The 20,986-nt window shown below is 47.6% G+C and overlaps 1 protein-coding gene across 7 annotated transcripts in view; it reads right to left on the bottom strand.

Moving 5' to 3' along the window:
* The window catches only part of CABIN1 (calcineurin binding protein 1), a 152,391-nt gene that overhangs the window by 88,444 nt on the left and 42,961 nt on the right, over nucleotides 1–20,986 (bottom strand). For all 7 annotated transcript variants that reach the window (XM_019467117.2, XM_053902129.1, XM_053902127.1 and 4 more), the window contains 6 exons: nucleotides 19,872–20,028; nucleotides 15,401–15,516; nucleotides 9,812–9,973; nucleotides 8,841–9,047; nucleotides 8,475–8,620; nucleotides 4,916–5,177 (listed from right to left, as the gene is read on the bottom strand). In XM_019467117.2, coding sequence (XP_019322662.2) covers nucleotides 4,916–5,177; nucleotides 8,475–8,620; nucleotides 8,841–9,047; nucleotides 9,812–9,973; nucleotides 15,401–15,516; nucleotides 19,872–20,028 — 1,050 coding nt within the window. The remainder of the gene's footprint in view (nucleotides 1–4,915; nucleotides 5,178–8,474; nucleotides 8,621–8,840; nucleotides 9,048–9,811; nucleotides 9,974–15,400; nucleotides 15,517–19,871; nucleotides 20,029–20,986) is intronic.

The following is a 20,986-nucleotide window of genomic DNA, read 5'->3' as shown; positions in this document are numbered from 1 at the left end:
TTTCCCAGCTTGCTCTCTCTCAAAATAAATAAATAAACTTAAAAAAAAAAAAAAAAGAAAAGAAAGAAAATTACCACCTAAGAATCATGAGACCATCAACGGGGGGGGCACCTGGGTGGCTCAGTCAGTTGAGCATCTGACTCTTGATTTCGGCTCAGGCCATGATCCCAGGTCATGAGATCAAGCCCCACATAGGGCTCCACACTGAGCATGGAGTCTGCTTAAGATTCTCTCTCTCTCTCTCTCTCTCTCTCTCTCTCTCTCTCTCTCCCTCTGCCCCTCTCCCATGCTAGCACTCTTTCTCTCTAAAAATAAGTAAATAAAATGAAAAAGAAAAGAGACCATCAATGAGTGAGATATGATAGAAAGAACCACAGTGTAAGACCAGAACACAGCACAAGCCAAGTGGCTCCATCATACCCCTCCAAAATTAGATTCTGTAGCAGATCTAAGTATAAGGCAAACACTTCAGTGGAGTCTTGTTATGACTGCTCTGTAACTACGTGGCCTTAACCAAGTCACTAGCCTTCTGCCCACCCAGCTCTGCCACTGAAGGTCATACAGCCACCTACTGAGACAGGAAGGGCAACTGTGAAGAGCCCCATCTAAACTGACACCTAGCACCACATAGATCCCCACCAAGAGGCCAACACCCTCCCTGCCCCACATAAAGCACATGCTACCAGAGTTCCTGTCTTTTGTAGCTGTGCCAGTCAGAACACTTCAGACAGAACAGGAGGGATGGCCACTGAGGATCCAGCATGTTCCAGAGCTCTGCCAGACACCCTCACACCTCCTCTCCATCCAAGAGCGAGATGTGCACCCTCTGCTGTGGCACCTCATTCACCCCATGGCCAGGGTCCCTGGCCCAGGGCCAGCCCATAAGAGGGACTAAGGAGATATCAGTTCATACAATACTGCCATACACGAGGAATGGTCAGCCCAATTACAACCAAAACCACAGCAGAAACATCAAGTTCCTCCCTCAGGACACACAGAAGGTTCTGGCTCCAAAGCCTCTGCCCTTGCCTGAGAATGGACAATAAGGGAAAGCATTGGTTTTCCTAAAACAGACACCTTTGGCAAGTTTGCAGGCAGAAGCTGAAGTACACAGCAGCTTATATAGCTATTAACACGTGCCCTACAGCTCATCTGATCAGACACAAGAAACTCAAACATAGCTCTAGCAACCAAGGAAGGGGCTGTGTCCCCATGACATACTTCATAGTAGGAAACTGCCTTGCCAGCGATGGAAAAAAAAACAGGAGGCATAGGACAGCGCTGCGAGGCAGTGTTCACCCCGGACAACAATGCAAAACCCCCTTCCTTCCCTGCCTGCTGAGACACCTGCATGCCTAGTGGATTTCCATCTCTCCTGCCACCACCTTACATTCTGGGAAGATGGCCTGGCAGCCCAGTTTCAGGCCCTGCGATACCTGGGCCAATGGCTTCGACTGGGTCCGAATGGAGTTCAACCACAGAGGCTGTGAGCTATGCAGGAGAAAGAACAAGCAAAGGGAAGAGGTGTGCAGGGAGTCAACCTGTGTCTCCTGTCTGTCGCCCACTCTGCCCTTCCTGCCCCTTCCTAGGGGAGCCACAAGTTCCCTCCTCTAGGGGAGTTCTACAAATGAAACCCTCAAGTGCCAATGGCAGAAAAGGAATTCTGACTTCTCCTCATATTTACTTCCTGGAAAACCTCTATTCTGCTAAATCCCACTGGCATCACTGATGGAGGATTAGAGACAGAATCCCAAGGTCCGTGCTCCACCCACCCCAGTGAGTCCCAGTAGAGGATAATAGTCGGTGCTCCTCGTACTGCCAGGATCCATTCCCAGCCTGCTCAGCCCTGCGGCCACTGCAGTAATAACAGAAGGGAGGGAGGGGCCCTTGCGCAGGGCAGTCACCAAGAAATAGGGCTGCATGGCATGGGAAGAGCTCAACATGGTGCTGAGTGAAAAGGAAGCTCGATGCCATACACAGCATGACAGCATTTAGGCTAGAGGAAAAGAACAGATAAATCATGGCATTCTTTCTAGGAGTACATGTATACATAAATAACCGTGTTTTTTTTTTTTTTTTTAAGTCTGGAAAGATAAACTGTAGGTTGCTCTGAAGCAGGAGTGAAATGAGGGGGTGGGACAAAAAGGTTTTAGCTTTGTCTTTACTGTTGCCAATTGTTTTAAAGAAGGTGTTTCTTCGTATAATTGAAGAGGGGTTTCTATAAGTGTTAAACAAGGGTCATGCTGCTCTTCTCTCCCCCGTTTTCTTCCAGGGTTTGGCCCAGTCACAGAACCCGACACCTGTCTCTGGTCAGCTGGTTAGCAGGGTCCCTCATGGCCACGCTGCCCTTCCCTCCACCTGTGTCCTCTGCCACTGGTGCCAGGCCTACCCCCTGGATGCTGCATGTAAACCACCCAGGGACCCTGTTAAAGTGCAGCTTTTGACTATGAGTCCCTGATGCAGCCTTTTAACAGCTCCCCACCCCCTCCAACCCCCCTGAAAGAGGTTCTGATGCCCAGTCAGGTGTGGAAGCTACTGTCCTTGCTGACCTACTTGAGCAGAGAAAGAGAGGGAAAAACCTTAGGGCCAAGGTGCCCAGAGTCTGGAACCCTGAGACAACTGTCCTGGGCTCAGGGGGCAGTGACACCCAGAGCTCATGGGAAGAAGGTGAGGTCACTGGCATTCCTAAACAGTAGCCCCAGATGGTGCTTCCAGCTTACCCTCGTCAAGTGTGGGTGCTGTGCAGAGACTGGGAAATGTGTGGAAACAGAAGGGTAGCCTTTTTAAGGCTTTCCCAAAGTGTATCGCACAGCACACCGATGTCCAGCAAGACTTTGTGTGAGAAATCCGAGGCCCCCATGGCTGTCGACACAGGGTGACAACAGTCATCACAGCAGGGGAACATTCAGATGAGCCTGTGCTCTTATAGCACATCCACCCAGCATTTTCACTAAGGTCCATCCCTGCCAGCTCACTTCATTAGTTTTGTAGTCTGTCTCTTGCTGATGGTATAATGCATACCTATTGCAAAGTTAAACTGCAAATTTTGCAAAAGAGGTGGGACTTTGCAAAAGATGCGGGATTTCATGAAGCTGATGGAAGCAATGTGGGCAAAGCCTTTGCACATGAGCACCAGGCACAATTAACATGGATGACAACTGCCCAAAGGGAGGACTGCTGGTCAAGGAAGAGACCGCAACACACGCTTCTAAGGCACAAAGATGTCAGAGAATCCTGGGAGAGGCAAATAGCTCTCGAATATTTCTGCAAAAGTAGCTGTCGAAATTTAGGCTGCCAAGGTGAAGGAGCGTCATAGCGTGCTATCATAAACTATTAGAAAATTAAGCTCCCCTCAAACCAACCAAACTCAATCATTCTTGGTTCGTTTGAAGAATTAATACATCCTTGTGATCACCAAAGCCCTAGTAACATAAGACTTAGGAGTTATTTTCATTATTATTTAATTACTAAGATAAAGTCCCAATCACACCTTTACCAGGGTAACTGAGCCCCACCGTAAGTGGATTCACATTGTGACCCTTTGCTAGTGCTGACAGCAGCCCCTCCCCTTCTTCTCTGTGCTGTTGGGTAGGGATGTCACCCACATACAAAAGGGGTGACATTTATGTCATTATTACATTCTCATTTATGCTTTTTAAGTTTACTTATTTATTTTGAGAGAGAGAGGGAGAGAGAGAATAACCAGGGGAGGGACAGAGAGGGGGACAGAGGATCCGAAGCAGGCTCTGAGCTGACAGCAGACAGCCCAATGCAGGGCTTGAACTCACAAACTGTGAGATCATGACCTGAGCTGAAGTCGGATGCTCAACCAATTGAGCCACCCAGGCGCCCTTCATTTATGCTTTTCCATATCAATTGAATTTTTAACACCAAGGACACCTCACTTTCAAATAAAATCAGTAAAAGCAACAAAGAGCTGTTACCTCTTTGCAGTACAAGGCTAGGACTTCCCCTACTTAGCACAATGCTAGGAGGCCAGGGTCACTGTGAGGCCAAGCATTCTGGGAGCCTGCCGCTGAAGAGTGGCAGGTGTCGGAATGGGGGGCTGGGTATGACAACAGAGGTCCACTCTCGAGGACACAGGGGCTTTCAGAGGACAGCAGTGGCACAGCTGTAGCTGAAAGCCTCAGCTGAAAACCTTCTCTCACTGGGTTCCCTCAACAACCCAATGGCAACATGAAGAAGGTCATCATCTCATTTGGGTTTTGACCACATTTGATCACTAGAAGAAACAGGCCCCTTCTGCACTCTGCTCTCCTAGGAAACCCTTCTGGATTGTCATCTTACTGCCACACCAGCCTCAAAAATGTCATGTGGTTCCTTCATTTCCAACTCAAGGAGCCAAGGCCCACGGGCCAGACACCCAGCAACCTGCACTAGGGGAGTCCCCTACCAAGATGGACTTCAAAATTCCCAAGAAGTTCCTTTGAAGGGAACAAGGAAGGGGCGCATTGGTAGCTCAGTCAGTTAAGGTCTGACTCGAACTCAGCTCAGGTCTTGATCTCAGGGCCCCACACGGGGCTCCACACTGGGCATGAAGCCTACTTAAAAAGATAAATAAAATAAAGTAAAATAAAACATGAAGGGGACCGGAAATAGACAGCTACTTCTGGTGGCCAACACCCCTTCCCTGCCTCTCAACTGCTGGAAAACTGATGGCTGACCAGCCAGATGATAAGAACCTGGCCTTGAATTCACCAATGCCAGACTGGGTGTCTAAAGACCAGGGACTAAGCTGTCACTGACCACAGTATGGCTTCAGTTTCACGAGAAGAATCATCCATGAGCTCCCAGCCTGGTTGTGAGGACAAGTGCAAAAAACAGATAGGACAGAACTTGGCCACCTGAGGGCACTTGGGTGGGATGGCAGCCCTTCTGCAGAGCCCCTCCTCACCTGCTGTACGAGCTCAGGGGGCAGCTCAGCTCTCCACTGCTTCAGCTGGCGCGAGGCAAAGGAGTGCAAGGCATAGGACATGGTGCCATACTCGATCCACAGGGACAGGTTGGAGCTGTCGATCTCCAGGGCCCGCCGGAAACAGTTCAGGACAGGTGTGGCGTGCTTCCAGATGGGACCATCACTCTTCAGCTCATTGGAGTTCAGTTTGTCCTGAATGCGACTGGCCCGGGCCAGGGCCATGCCTGCCCAGGAATCAAACCTGCAGTCATGACAAAAGCACCAGTGAACACACAGCTGCCCTTACAGCACTGCAGACATGGTAGCCTGGGCAAGGCACCCAGGCCCCAGGGGAGTGGTCCCAGGCCATGACCCAGAGCCCAGCTCCACCACTCATGGACTCCATGTTTCTGAGTTATGAAATGTGGCTAAGAAAACCCATATCAAGAAAGCTGAGCTGCTGGGACACCACAAGACATGTATTTTAGGTCATTCAGCATCTCGCAGGTACTCAGTAAGTGCTCTAAGAGAAGCCCCATGGACTCGAGCCCAAATTATGCTAACATGGTGAGCTCTTGGACTCTGCTCCCCTTTGCTTCCCTGCTTGGAGGGGTTACCCAAAGAATGTCTCTGATGGAAAGGAAAAGGGGTGCTTTACAAGGCATGGCCCATCCAAGGTGACAGGGAGGCTCTCATCCAGCTGCCACCTCACCTAACCCCGCACTGGTAGCACCTGCCATCAACACACTCACTGACCAAAAGCACGGGGCAGCCAAGACCCTAAAAACACTGCCATGTAGCTTCTACATGGTTCTCCCTCTGGGACCTTGACCACATCCTGCCCTGTCCACCTCAGTTCCCAGAAGCAATATGGAGAGCAAGGGGACCACGATGGCTGAGAGCCTACAGTTCTGAGATCACCTGAAAGAAAGTGGTGGGGAAAATGTAAAAGGCTGTGATGATGACGAAGGCCAAGACAATTTCTGGGCACTTGGGAGAGTGGAATTTCCTGAGTGCAAGTACAGACAACAGAATAGACAGCAATCACATAACAGATGCTACCTTCCACATGCTGACAATTCTTGACCTACTGCTGTACTAACTTTAAAACTGGCCAACTAGCTTTCTGGACTATTTTTGACAGGTGTGGTAAGGGCAGAGCAGACTTGTGAAGCTCACACGTGCTTCTGCCGTACTCCAGGCACCCAAAGATGAAAAAGTATGAGCAAAGGAGCAGTAAAGAGGCCTGAAGGCTTAAGTGATGATGGGGGATAGCAAAAATGAAGGCTTCAGCCCCTGTGTGGAGGCCCTGAGTGTACCCTTTCCTCCTCAGGGCCTGGGATCCGGGGCTCTGCTCAGGTCACCCTGGGGGCGGAAGCATAGGGGTAGGTGTCAAGCTCCCCTCCAGACGGTGGGGAACCCTGTCAGGGACGTACCACCAGGGCCAGCTCCTTCCACACTGAGGGTTTCCCCTCTTAATTCCTCCCAGAATGCCTTCGGCAACCCCCTTTGCCCTTGCCTTGAGGGAAGGGACCAAATCACGGTGTGTGCCCATATACCTGCATAAGTACCAAAATGGAAACCACTAACCACAAATAGAAGTGACCAAGAACACAGACACCTCATCACAAAAACTCAAAATGTTTCTCTGTGTGTCACCAAAAACCAAGTCCTGACACGGGTTCTTGATTCTAGCAGAGCAGCGCACAACCCACACTCGCGGAGTGCTGACCCACAAGGACAGTAGGGAGCCCAAGGGCCAGCGATGCCACGAACTCAGGAGGAAGAAGCATCCAGAGCCTGTGCGCTGGGCTGGTACTCACGTAGGGCAGGCCTGCTCCCAGCACTAGGCTCAGAGTTGTTTGGCAGAGGGATGAGCTGTATTGGGACCTATTCCCATCTTGCCCCAGAGAATGCCACTCTATGAAACCCCTGGCCAAGGTGGCCCAATCCCAGCTGAGCAAGAGCAGATGGAGCGGTGGACGGGTCAAGAAAAGCTGTCGCCAGCATTCTCGCAGACTTGCTCTTCCTGCAGGGACCACCAACAAACACTGTGGCCGGGACACACCACCACACACCCAGCTGTCTGCCATGGGCTTCACCTGTGTCTAGCAGGCTCTGAAAGTGTAAAGAAAAGGCCAGCATCCAAACTTCCATCTTAGCCAGCACAGAAGATGAGACTGAGCCCAAGTCTTCCCTGACACCTGCTCGTGAGGGCCAGAATGAAGGAGGGTCAGGACTAGGCCACCAAGTTCCTCCTGGCCCTGGGGCCAGTCCTCACAGGGCACCCCACCTCTACGGCACGGCTGCCAGCAGGCCAAGCCTGACAGATTGACTCCCTCTGAACCGGTACACGTACAAGTTGGAAGGAGGCCCAAATGAGCTGTCACGAACCTTGTCTTGTAACCCAAAGGGCTGCTGGGTGCGAGGTGTCACGCCAGGCTCTCACCTCTCCACGGGCAGGCTGGTCTTATCACCCTCACTTTTCAGACATGGAGGCAGCAGGGCAAAGGAGGTGACTCCTCACTGCCTAGAACAGGAGCACTCAGCCAGCCTGAGCGTGGATCTCCCCTACCAAACTGGTCCACAGTGACCCCAAAGAGGACATCCAGGGCCACCAATACATGGCTCCCTGCCTGAAGGAAAACATACGCTGAGCAACAAGGGGGCTGGGAGAACCTCTCCCACAAGCTACAGAAGTTGTGTAAACTGGTTTCTCTACTTAGATCCCAGCCCCTCTCCCCCGGGCCAGGTGGGTCCTGACAAGATGGAGCTCTGCGTTTTCCCCTGAGGATGGGCAGCCTCTGCGGCCTGGCCCCTGAATACTTTACCTACAGATACTACTCTGGACCTTCAGATACAAAGCTTACCTCGACCCAAGGCTTACCTCCTAGGTGTGGAGGCCATGAGAAAATATTCCCTCTCAATCAAATGAATCAGACTTTATGAGCTTAGCAGAGCCCTTTCAGGATGAACAGGCCAACCATTACAATTTAAGAAAAAGCCACCCGGGCTCAGTGGGAAGAAAGCATGAGCCTCACATACAATACGCTCTCCTACTTTTACTGTCATGACAATTGCTACTGCCAACACTTGCATCAGAGCAAGGAAAGAGAACTCCTAGCTTAAGTATTTCTATTACCTTCCCCTTTCCCCAAAATAAGGAAACAACCATTAGCTAAAGACACATAGTACACATCAGCCCATTTCCCAGGGCCAGAAGCCAGGAAAGGAGGCAGCACTGAACCAGGAGGATGGAACCAGATGGCACCCCATTGCCCTGCTGGCCTGGATCCAGATGGAAACCTCATACCTTCTCTGAGGCCAGTGCTCATCCCAGGTATCTTCTGGAAGGAAGACTTCTCCACTGCTCCTCTTTTTATGAAGAACCCGTCTCTTGCCTTTCCTAATAACTGCAGAGTGCTAACCATACTTTCTCATTCCTTTTCCCCTGATCTCTTTGCTATGGCAGAGAAACCCCAACCTGGCCCAGGAAAGGGTTTGCTGAGCTGGGGTCACCCCAACCCTCCCTGCTTGGCCTTATGCCCAGGTCACTGACCTGTTGGGGCAGATGCAGATGTCATGCATGTAGAACTTGATAGCCTTAGACTGCTCCTTGTTTTTGAAATGGTAATCAGCCAGGAGGTAGTAGAGCTCATTCACCACCGGAGGGGAGGGGTCGGCCCCTTCTGGAAGGCAGGGCACCTGGCAGGTGAGGGAGCAGGATAAGGGGAGATGGAGTCAGGGTCTCAGATGTGACCAGTAACGCTGCAAACCCAGGACCATTCACATTAGCACAGGACAGACACTAGGCTTCTCATGGACCTGACTTCTGGTATAGAGCAAGGAAAGCAGACAAGGTGCAGAAGCAGCAGTGCCGGAGGGAAAAATGATGGGACACAGCTCCACCATGCTCAGTTCCTACCTCGGCCGAGGTGCCCTCAATGTAGGCAGAGACTTTGTCCAGGTTCAGGGCCGGCCTTTCTGTGCGGGGCACAATGGTGGCGATCCTCTTCAGAAGGTTGGCCAAGTCAGCAGACACAGTGCTGGTCTTGTAGCTGTCAAATTCAGGAAGGGTCTTGGGCTTAAAATACTCAAACATAAACAGAGCGTCCTCCCATATAAGGTCCACCTTGAGAAAAGACAGAAAGCAGATCATAGTACAGTCAGGGTAAAGCAGAAAGGGAAAGGTTCTTCCATGGAAATAATACAGACAAGGTTACAATATGTCAGAGTGTAGAAAAAGTCCCATATACTTTAAAAAATCTGCATACTCACTCTAATTCCCAAACCCAAATGTCTGAAGAGCAGAAAAATGAACTGGCATAAGCCCAGCCTTTACAAAGACAAATGTTGGAAACTGAGGGCCACACTCTGTTGAGTCCACATGGCTGAGCCAGAGGGTAGGTTCAATCACGAGTGGGCACTGTGGCCAGGCCACTGACCCTCTCCTTGAGCCTCAGCTGCCCCACTGCTTGCTCTGGACCAGGGTGGGTCTGCATTCTACATGGGACCACAGTGGGGGCCCTGCCCAAGGAGCTTACATTCAGGGAATGGAATTGGTAAGAATAAATGACAGTACTGACAAGCCATGAGTGCTTGAAACCCAAACAACAAAAACAAATGAAAACCTCTAAGGAATTATTCATATTATCCGACTGGAAAAGGAAATCCTTTGAAAATTGCCATGCTGCACTTTTGAATGATTGGTCAACATTTACAAAGCTAGTTTTTGCAAGGAAAACCCTTTTCCTATGATCAGACTACATCTGACCATGCTCTCATTCTCCTGGTGCAACTAACCACAAGAGGTATGTGTCTGATGTCCTCCAGGAGTGCTCACGCCCCTGCTTCTCTGAGCCCCACTCCCCTGGGCAGGGGCAGGGACACCCTCACCTGCTGGGCTGAGTGCTCCTCCAGGTACCTGGCCTTGCTCTTCTTGCTAGGGAAGCTGTACAGGCAGTAGAAGCACTGTTCCAAGGCGGTCTCCAGCTCCTCCTTGTAGGGGTGCGTGTCTTCAGAGGTGGATGCAGCAAGTTCCTTCTGGAGAACGCGTACCTGTGGTAGGCAGGAAGAGACGCCTGAGGAGAAGGCCCATAGCTTCCCTGGCACAGTGGGACCCCAGGGAGACCACCATTCTATCAAGTCTGTTAACCTGAGGAGGCCGTGTCTCTTGGGCCTGTTTCCTAAAAGGGCCTGTTACCCCCACAGGAGCCATTCTGGGCCCAGATCTGACAAGTGACCAGAAGGGCGTGCTTGCCAAACTGCCTTCCTTCTAGCGCATCCAGTCAGTATCTACCAGCTGCTAGGAGATATTATATGCCCTCTGGTAAGTTCTCTACCCACTTATTTGGCCATTCATTTGCTCCCCAAATATTTACCAAGCACCTCGTTATGTTAGGCACGATGTGACACAGTCTCTGCTTTTAAGAAGCTCAGATGGAGGGGCAGTAAATTAAACAGGTGGTTATAATGCAAATGGTAAATCCCATTAGGACTGAGGGAGTCTCTCTCAGACAAAACATCAATAAGGATTCCAGAGGATGTAAACAACACAGTCAACAAGTGATGCATCTATGAAGATTAGATTCAATGGCTATTGTTATGCCCAACTGTTACCAGATACACATTCTTTTCAAGCATCCATGAGTTTTCCAAAACTAGACAAAAAGCACATCTCAACAAATACTAAAGACAAAATATAATACACACCACATCCTCAGAACATAAGTCAGTAAAATGAGAAATCAGTACATAAAGGTAGCAAATACCACAGGTCAAAATATGGCATGCAGCTAAAAATGTACTTGGGGAAAACTTATAACCTTCAGCACTTGTACAAAAAAGAGTGAACACTGCCACTGAGTGGCCATCTAAACACAGCGTAGTTTCAGGTTGATAAGCACATGGCTTTTCCCATAGGCTTCACACATAAACTTATATCTTATATCTTATATAAAAGGAAGAAGTTACTTGAAGGGCACTTTATACACCGGGTCATTCAAACAATTCACCAAATGTCTTTTCACATAAGCTTTTATATGTAAGTTTGTAAACACATCTTAATGCTAGGAAGATGTCACTGAATGACCTTATACCTGATGTTAACCCCATGGCTTTTCCCAATGCTTCTGCACTTAATTTAGAAACATTAATACCTTAATGATAGCAAGATGTGAAAAAAAAAAAGAGTGAACACTGAAATAAGCTTTCACCGCAATAAGTGAGAAAAAGCACAAAGTAAATCCAAAGAAATGATACAGATGTATGTATGTTTATTTCCGTATTTTTATATTGTGCTATACACTATATAGTTGCATGGGTTTTTAAACTTTACATATAAAATATCATCTAATACATAACCCTTTGCACGTTGCTCTTATTCATTTCACTGAGCTATATTCACATTGATACAAATAAATCTGGTTCATTCATTTGCACTGCTCTAAGCAGTTAAACTAATTAAAATGAATGAATGGACCGGACTTATTTGTATCAATGTGAATATAGCTCAGTGAACTGAAATGAATCTTATCATACGGGGATATCAAAATTTCAAACTTTTTAGTATGGAAAATTCCAAACATATATTAAACTAGAAATGATAGTATAGTGAGCCCACATATGGAGCACTGATTAATAAGTCTGATTACTAAGCACTGATTACTAATAAGCACTGATTATTAAGTCTGTGCACAGCCAGTCCCTCACCCAACTGTCCCCAACCCACCCCACATCATTTGGAAACAAATCTTAGACATTACATCACTTTGTCCGTAAATATTTGTTACCATATTTTTTTTTTTTTACCTTTTCTAATGATAGCATTAAGGGTGTTTATCCTTTTTTGTATATGTGTTATAAACAGCATTATGGTTAACATCCACCAACATGCTATTCTTTATATGCATGTGAAAGTTTCTTTTTCTTTAGTGTGGATTCCTATAAAAGGAATTACCAGGTCACAGGGTTTGCACATTTGCAACTTTAAAAACTGTATTTTCAAATTGTTTGCCAAAATAGTTGAACTAATTAATTCTATACTTAAAAAAAAATTTTTTTTTATGTTTATTTTTTTGACAGAGAGAGACAAAGTGTGAGCAGGAGAGGGGCAGAGAGAGAGGGAGACACAGAATCTGAAGCAGGCTCCAGGCTCTGAGACGTCAGCACAGAGCCTGATGCTGGGCCCGAACTCATAAACTGCAAGACCATGACCTGAGCCGAAGTCTGACACTGAACCAACTGAACGACCCAAGCGCCCCACTAATTTTATACTTCTGATGGCAGGATGGAAATTCCTACACAGCCCCATCAGCCCTAGGTACCACAGACAAATGTTGATGACTGTCTGAAAGGACAAAATGGTATTCCATTGCTTTTAATTCCTTTTTAATAAAGAATTTATGGTTGTTAGTGAGGTTGAGTGTCTTTTCATGTTTACTAGCCTTTAAGGTTTCCTCTCTAGTGATCTGTTCATATAATTTCCTCATTTTTCTCTTGGACTTTTTTCTTTTTCTATGGATTCGTGGAGTTTTTTAAATACCCTGAATTTCAGTCTTTTGTCTGATATGTATGTTTCACCAGTTTCACACGCACGTGTGTGTCTGTGTGTGTGTGTGTAGTTCTATCACTATGCTATTTTATGTGGAACTTTGTGTATAGTGTTTGTTTTACAGAATTTTAAAATTTTAATGTCAGATTTATTAGTCCTTTCCTTTATGGTTTATGGGGGTGAGGGAAGGACGGTAAGGAAGAGTATACTATCCTTCCTGTAACTTTTTATTTCTATTAGAAGACAGGATTGAAGCAAATACAGCAGATGGTTAATGTGTACACAATCTGGGTGGTAGTACCAGGACACAGTGTAACAGGGACAGTCTGGAAGTTAGTAAAGGCTCTATAGAAAAGGGGCCATTTGAGTTGAGTGTGGATGAATGGTTAAGAATTCAGCAACCTGAATATAACATATGAAAAGAAATACTAACTCAAGAAAAGATGAGATCCAAGAGGATTTCTCCCTCAGAGAATACTTCCACTCTATCCAAGAAGAAAAAATCCACACAAAATATCTCCCCATGTCAGTCACAAAGCACTCCCAAGACACAATCCTTTATCTGAAGACCACTAACCTGGGGCAATGGGAAGAGCCAGCAATAAAGTATTCACCTTCGTAACCGCCACAGCACCCAGAATGGTGAATGCTCAGCAACCATTTGTAGATCAATGAATGAATAACTTTATGTTTGTTCATTTATTTATTCAAGAAACATCAACTGGACAGTAATCTATGTCAGCCACTGCTCAGGGCCCTAGAGATGCTTCAGGCAGCAAGACTAAAAAGGTCTCTGATCTCAGGAACACACCAGCTAGCAGAGAGGCACGTGACACAGAAACAAATAGCAGGGCTGCTCAGCAGTCATGAGAACAGAGTGGCAGGACCAGGGAAGACTTCTTTTAGAAGGTGTCCTCTGAGCTGAGACCAACATGGCAGGAAGGAAAGGGCAAGCCAGACATGTAGACCCCGGGGCAGAGTATGACAAACAGAGGGCATGAGGTGGTCAGGACCTGAGCAGAGAGAGAGAGCACTCAATAAGCAGAGGCCGAGTCCACAAAAGTGAAGTTGCTGCAGGAGCTGGAAGAAAGTAAAGGCTAGGCCTCGGGTAGGAAAATCAGGAGCTATGAAATGAAACATGGCGGTACTCCTATCACGTCCACTCCCTCAGATTCACTTAGCAGATCCTGGCAGCTAGAATTCATACTCTGCCAAAAAAGATGTAGACTAAGGAAAACCCAGAGTATGGTCATCCCATCATCGCCCCTGCTGCCTACCCAGGAGGCACCTCAGCACCACTTCTGCCGGGTACCAGCTTGCAAAGGGGCTGACTCATTCTTGACTCTCCCCCAAGCAGCGTAAGGGAAACTGCTTTGTAGAGGTGACCCTGTGGAAGTAGAACAGTGACCCCACACTCTCTCATTGGGAGAGGGAAGGCAGAAAAAGGAAGTTGCCAATTCCTGAGCAGCAATACAGTCTAAGCTTGGCACAATTCTTCCAAAAATGGTCCTGAAGCGTGGCGCTGACCAGGGTGAGCACCCGGGAGGCCCTCAGAACTCACAGGGTAGAGCAGACACTCAGGCATCTACAGCTGGGGCTCCTGCCAAGTCTCCACCTCCTCAGCACAAGTGGTCTGCAAACTGTCAAGCCCTACACACACATTAGCTCTATACGTATTCTCAGTCTCGTTCATTCATTCAATCCATTACTTATTAAACACCTACTATGGGCTACATATGCTGTGTCCTAAGGTACTGGGATCCAGCAGTGAACAAAAGTAACAAAAATCCCTACCTTCAGGGAAGTTACATTTTAATGGAGAAGAGACGCACAATAAACATAACAGATAAATAAATTATATGGCATGCTAGAAGATGGTATGAGCCATGGGGAAAGCACAGGACAGAGGAGGAACACCAGGACTGGGGAGGCAGGAGCTGCACTTGTAGAGAGGATATGCTCACTGAAAAGGTATACGGCAGAGGTCAGCAAACCTTCTCCTGAAGGGCTATGTAGTAAATATTTTAGGTTTCACATACCACACGGACTCTATCAGAGCTCCTCATCCCTGCCCCTGTATTGCCAAAGCAGCCATAGTTAACATGTAAATGAATGGTTGTGGCTATGTTCCACTAAAACATTTATTAATAGACACTGCTGGGAGCCTGGCTGACTCAGTTGGTTAAGCGTCCGACTTCGGCTCAGGTCATGATCTCGCGGTTCGTGAGTTAGAGCCTCGTGTCGGACTCTGCACTGACAGCTCAGAGCCTGGAGCCTGCTTCAGATTCCGTGCCTCACTCTCTCTCTCTGCCCCTCCCCAGCTTGTGCTCTCTCTCTCTCAAAAATAAAGACACTAAAGAAAAAAATTTTTTTTTAAACAGACACTGCAGGCTGGGTTAGGTGCCCCTCTCATGCTCTGTAACCTGTCTGCGCTGCTTGGCCTCACACTCAGCAGTGAGGTTTGGGGACAGGAATCATGCTGCTTATCCCCAGTAAGCCCAGTCAATCACAGCTGCTAGTAAGAGACAGCTATCTGTACTCACTAAATACTTATTTACTAAATAGCTATTGATTCAGCAACTACTACCTTTCGTGAGTGGTGCTGGGCAAACAGGATTCATTGGAAGGTGGTGGTGAATGCAGTTATTGCCTCTAAATTACTATGAAGGGCCTGGCCCTATGCCTGACACACACAAAACAGATGCAGTCACGATTAGTGGTTCTAAATCCACTTGTAGGTCAAGGCCAGGTCCAGAAGCCGTGAACCTCAGGTGCATAAGGGAACCAAGTTCAGACTTTCTGGCAACTCTGAGTAGTCACATATGAATCAAAGAAGAGCAGTGGGCCCCAGTACAGGGGGAGGCCAAGCAAGCCTCAGGACACCAAACCATCCCTCCCGCCCCACCAGCCCTGGCCAAGAGGGCAACGCTTACATAGAATCGCAGCAGAGCCCCATCGGAATTGCAGCACCAGGACCTTCTCCCCAAATACTCGTGGGCAGTGTTGAGCAGCATGAGGGAGGATGGGAGCATGGGCGTCTCAGCCATCACTAGGGAAAGACCAGACCGACAGAATTAGCGTGGGGACACTTGTGGGACTTGCAAAGCTCAGTCTCTCCTTTGTGGGCTTTTCTGTCTTTACCAAAGTGGCCACAGATTTTTCTTTCTTTCATTTTTTATCTTTTTGTCCTCTTAAGTAAGTTAATGACTTGATTGGCTTTACAAAAGCAATACATACTTTTCAAAAATCAATTCAGGAGCACCTGAGTGGCTCAGTCAGTCAAGCATCCAACTCTTGACTTCAGCTGAGATCATGATCTCGGTTCATGAGATAGAGCCTCGTGTGGGGCTCCACCTTGGGATTCTCTATCTCCCTCTCTCTCTCTGCCCCTGACCTGTTCACATACTCTCTCTCTTAGAATAAATAAATACACTTAAAAAGAAATCCAAATCATACAAGAAGACATAAGGAATGCCTTATCCACCTCCAAATAAACACGCTGATGTTCAGTGAACATCCCTGGAAGCAGCTTTCTGGGCATATAGGAAACATTTTGAAAGAGAGAGAGAAGTAACTTTTAATAATGAAACCCGGGGCGCCTGGGTGGCTCAGTCGGTTAAGCGTCCAACTTTGGCTCAGGTCATGATCTCACAGTTCGTGGGTTCGTGCCTTACATCGGGCTCTGTTCTGACAGCTCAGAGCCTGGAGCCCGTTTCAGATTCTGTGTCTCCTCTCTCTCTCTGCCCCTCCCTGTTCATGTTCTGTCTCTGTCTCAAAAATAAAAAGTAAACAGTAAAAAAAATTTAAAAAAAATAAAAATAATGAAACGCATACTATATATACCATTTCTTAACTTCAAGATTCTTATTCTAAGGTCTTTTGGAATATTACAGATGCAAAAAAGAATGACTACCTTTCAGTTAAGTGTAGGTTCACCACTAGAATGATTACTAGCTCCTTAAAGATCCTTCAGTGCTTCTGAAACTCTGGACTATAACCCACTAGTGGGCTTGTAACTAGCATTTTTAAAGAGGATTAAGGATAGAACACAAAACAGAAAATACCAGTGCATCTCACGCCCAGTAGAATAAGAATTCTTTCATGAAATTTATGTCATACTTTTTACTATTGGCCAGTCCCTGTCAAAAAGGTATGAAAGGCATGGATTTAAAAATAAAAAGGGGCACCTGAGTGGCTCAGTCAGTTGAGTGTCCAACTCTTGATTTCAGCTGGGGTCATGATCCCATGGTCATGAGATGGAGCCCTGTGTCAGGCTCAGCGTGGAGCCTGCTTAAGATATTCTCCCCCACCCTGCCCCACCCTGCTCTCCGCACCACCCCTTTGCCCCCTGCTCCTCTCCCCAGCTTGTGTGCTCTTTAAAATAAATATATAAATAAATAATTTTTAAAAATAGAGGCGCCTGGGTGGCTCAGTCAGTTAAACATTCACCTCTTGGTTTCTGCTCAAGTCATGATCTCATGCTGGTTGGTGAGTTCAAGTCCCATATCAGGCTCCATGCGGAGGCTGCTTGGGATTCTATCTCCCATTCTCTGCCCCTCCCCTACTTTCTCTTTCTCTCTTAAAATAAATAAATAGACTTAAAAAAAAATTTTTTAATACAAAACATAACTCAGAAAATCATGAGGAAACTAAACTATGCTAATTTTTTATGGATCTTTTAGCTTCCATTTTCAACAGCATCAAGTGATTCTATTATACAAGATGGGAGATAGCCTTGTAACACTTCCTCCTTTCTCCTCATCTCCCAATTTTGTTGTGCATATTATTTGTAGCACTTCAGGTTTGCAACATTGACACTCTGTTCTGCAACCATAATTAGCATAACTGCTTTCTCTCAATTCCAAGTTTAAATGGATTTGGTGCTCATCTCAAATCCTTGCCTGTGGCTTTTCCACTCCTGACGAATTTCATTCTGACTCATGTTGGTTTACTGACTTCATCCTCCAGTGACATCTTTAAAAGCACCCACAGGAGCTGGAATCCTGATTTATAAATGTCTGTTCCTACTATTAATTACAAACAACCTGGCTAGATGTCCTAGATCGTACCATCGTTCCTTGACAACCATGTAGACTTTTAGACATCACCTCAACTGCTCTGAATGCAGCTAGGGAGAAATCTGAAATGAGTCTCATGTTTTACCTGTGAAGATAAATCATTTTTTCAATTTAGAAATCTAAAAAATACTTATTTATTTATATTTATTTATTTATTTATTTTTGAGAGAAAGAGCAAGTGAGCTAGCATGTGCTTGCACAGGAGCAGGGGTGGAGCAGAGGGAGAAAGAGAATCTTAAGCAGGCTCCGTGCCCAGCATGGAGCCCAGTGTGGGACTCAATCCCATGACCCTGGGATCATGACCTCAGCAGAAATCAAGAGTTGGACACTCAACCGACAGAGCCACCTAAGTACCCCTAAAAAATCTTTATTCTTCAAGTAGGATGTATCTTGTGGCGTTACCAATTTTTCATGGTACATGCTGAACAATGAATCTGCAAGCTCAATTTTTTTTTACAGAGAAATGTTCCCATATTTGACAGTGGGTTGACCGCTTATCCTATTTCACTGCTGGGGTCTTTCCTTTAGGAGCACTACCTATCCTCACACTGGACAACCTGTTTCCCATATCCATCCTCTTCTCGTTAATGCTGTTAGCTCTGACCTGCATCCATTGGTTTCCGTTCTAGCCATGCTCATTCTGCTCCTTGCTGTCTGGTTTGTTAGTTGTAACAGTGAGACTTGGTTTATAATGTTTTCCCTTAGTTTTGCAATTTTCCTTTTTGTTTCATTCTGCTTATGAGCTCAGATTTTTTAATAAATTATTTCTTGTGCAAATTGTTACAGGGTCCCTGCCTTTGTTCCTCAATGTAAGTTTTCTTCCTGACTGAGTTCGTGTGTTTCTTTTTTTGTCCCCCACACAGGGTGGGGGACAGGCTACGCTATGTCAGCACAGTGGCCATGTCATTTCTTTCTACCCTGCTCATGGTTAGGGCACTTCCTCCACACTACATAAGTAGCTCTAATATATCACCAATGAATTTTCTGGGGCACTCTCCCAAATATAAGCTCAATTTGCCCTTTCCTTAAAACCATAATTTTAAAGCAGGTGTTGCTCTCAATTCACTTGTCCGTAACCTATGTCTACAGAGACAGAAGAAGGGAGATCATAGGGCCAGTGCTGCACACAATCCTTGCCAGAGAGCCTGGACTTTGTTCTCTCTCGGAGATCCCCTTTAAGGTACGCCTGGCTGCCCAGCAAGAGGAGTGCAGTCAGCAGACAACCCCCAACCGCCAGCTCCTTCAGGGTCTGCTACAGCTGCAGAGATGCACCCCACCCAAGGTCACAGGCTTCCTGCAGGAGTCCATGTACAGTGATTGAGCAAAATGGGAGAACAGGGCTCCCGGGTGGCTCAGTCGGTTAAGTGTCCGTCTTCAGCTCAGGTCATGATCTCACAGTCCATGAGTTCAAGCCCCGTGTCAGGCTCTGTGCTGACAGCTCAGAACGTGGAGCCTACTTCGGATTCTGATTCTATGTCTCCCTCTCTCTCTGCCCTGCCCCTGCTTGCACTGTCACTGTCTCTGTCTCTGTCTCTCTCTCAAAAATAAATAATAAACATTAAAAAAAATTTTTTTTAAAGAATGATGGGGTATCTTTGTTTAAAAGGTCATTTAGCTGTTATGGTTATTTCTTCGATTCACCACATTTCCTACCACTGCATTGACCTGGCTCAAGTGCCATCTCCATAAAGAGTCCTGGGCTCTCTCTCCAGCTTCTCATTCACAATTACTCATTTGTCACCCTCATGTGCCAGACACTGATTTGGCAAATGATAGCTTTATTATTTCATTTTGTCCTCAGAACAACCCTCTGAGATAGGTACCATTATTCCCAGCATATACGTGGGGAATAGAGGCTGAGAGGTTGTATGACTTGACCAAGGTCACGCAGCCAAGATGTGATAGTTGGGATTTGGACCTGTGCTCACTCCATACTACCCTCCAGCTGTGCACATTGCTGCCCTGACTGGCTCACGCCAGCAGGGGCCAGGGGGCGTGGTGGTTAAGTGCAAAGGCTAGTGCATGGCTACCCATCTCATAGGGCTATTTTGGGGATTAAAGGAATTAGCAAGTTTGAGACTGCCTGGAGCAGTGTCCGTGCTCCTTGTAAGCACTCCCCACGCTGTCACTCTATTACCACCTGCACCAGACATGAAATACCACACACCCACTGCCTCTCGACCCCACTGTGCAATGAGCTCCCCGAAGAAGCCTCTGCTTCTGTCCAGGCCCCACACAAAATCCTACTGACTGAGCCCCAAGCCCACTCACAGCATCTGGATAGGACTGTCAGGGCCCACCTCCACCCAGAACCATTTCCTACCACCTTCATCCGTTGGGTTCTGAAGCTGTTGCTGGTGACACAGGGAGTGGAAGGTGTCCTCTTCCTGCCAGATGATTCGATGCAGGATGATCCAGGGCAGCACTGAGGAGACATGGGGCTCCTTGGGCTCCTCTTGGACGGCCATGCTGCAGTCAATGACCTGGGAGAGGGAGAACAGGGGTGTCACAGTAGGGCCAGCTCTCCCTCCAACCCTCTGGGGTGACCCCTCAGGGCAGAGGCGGGGACATGACTAGAAAGCACTCCAGCACTCCAGTCATCAGAGTCCCAGGGTGCCCAACAACAGTGGTAAGCCCAGGCATCAGAGGAGCCCGCTCCAGCAGTCCTCCCTATGCCACATGCAGTTCCTGAGGCCCTCTGCACCTATTGTGTGCCAGGACCCATGCCAGATGTGAGGGTTACAGAGGTGAGCAGGGCACGGGGGAGGTGACAGCCTGGGGGGAAGAGAACCACAGACAAGCCACTCAAGAGTTAAGAATCAGTATAGTCGCTGTAATTAAAGCAAATGAGGGCCACAGTGGGGTCGCAGAGGAAGGGTAGGGACAGACAGAGGAGTACCTTGATGTTTCCAGGTGAGTGGTTGTGGTGGAACCAATACTGAAGAGGGCAGGAACTAGGGGTACAGGACAGGCATGCAGGCAGAGGCCCAGAGACAGACAAGGAAGTAGATGAGTGGAGAGGAGGCCAGGCAGGTTCAGACACCTTGGGTGATGGGCAACCAGGGGGAACATGAAGGGTTGGAGGGAGGGAGGAGCACACTGGTATTTCCATGTCAGAAAGGTGCCTCTGTGGCAGGGTGGTGGCTGCACCAGGAGTGTAGAGGGGCGGGGAGCACGCTCCCATAGTTCAAATAAGAGACTCTGCCTGGGTTAAGGCAGAGCGCTACAGATGCAGAGGAGAAACAAAGGATGGGGACGTTACGGACATGGATTTGGCAAGACCTGTGCTGATGGCCTGAAGAGCTGTTGTCCGGAAAGAGCCAAGGGTGGCTTCAGGAAAGTTTCCTGCTACGAAGCCCACCTGGACAATGCGGAGTACTGGGACCACCCCTTGGCTAGGAGAGCCAGGACAACGTGGGGTGGTGGAGAGCCCCGGCAGGG

This window comes from Panthera pardus, unplaced genomic scaffold (assembly GCF_024362965.1).
Source record: "Panthera pardus isolate Hobbes unplaced genomic scaffold, ASM2436296v1 HiC_scaffold_15, whole genome shotgun sequence".
In the NCBI taxonomy this organism is placed as follows: domain Eukaryota; kingdom Metazoa; phylum Chordata; class Mammalia; order Carnivora; family Felidae; genus Panthera; species Panthera pardus.
This window is presented reverse-complemented; position numbering and strand designations above follow the sequence as displayed.